The following is a 214-nucleotide window of genomic DNA, read 5'->3' on the forward strand; positions in this document are numbered from 1 at the left end:
AAGGGCTGCCGCATCTGCAGCTGCCTCTAAGCTCTCTCTCACCCGCACTGTCTCTGTCAAGACTCCTGAGAGAAAATCAAGTGTCATCTCTCACTTCACACCTGCTGACCACCGCTATGAAGCCACTGGATCTGTTGTCATCAACCAGTCGTCTGGATCATCACAAGCAAGAAAGACTTCATCCTCTGCTGCTCGTGTCCAGAAGGTGTCAGTG

At 51.9% G+C, this 214-nt stretch overlaps 1 protein-coding gene across 1 annotated transcript in view; it reads left to right on the forward strand.

Annotated features, from left to right (window-relative positions):
- The window catches only part of LOC119593571 (mucin-19-like), a gene marked incomplete in the record, with an annotated part of 28,776 nt that overhangs the window by 20,607 nt on the left and 7,955 nt on the right, over positions 1–214 (forward strand). The window contains 1 exon segment of the mRNA XM_037942529.1: positions 62–211. Within this exon segment, the coding sequence (XP_037798457.1) occupies positions 62–211 (150 nt within the window).

The sequence above is a fragment of the Penaeus monodon genome, chromosome 32, assembly GCF_015228065.2.
Source record: "Penaeus monodon isolate SGIC_2016 chromosome 32, NSTDA_Pmon_1, whole genome shotgun sequence".
Lineage (NCBI taxonomy): Eukaryota > Metazoa > Arthropoda > Malacostraca > Decapoda > Penaeidae > Penaeus > Penaeus monodon.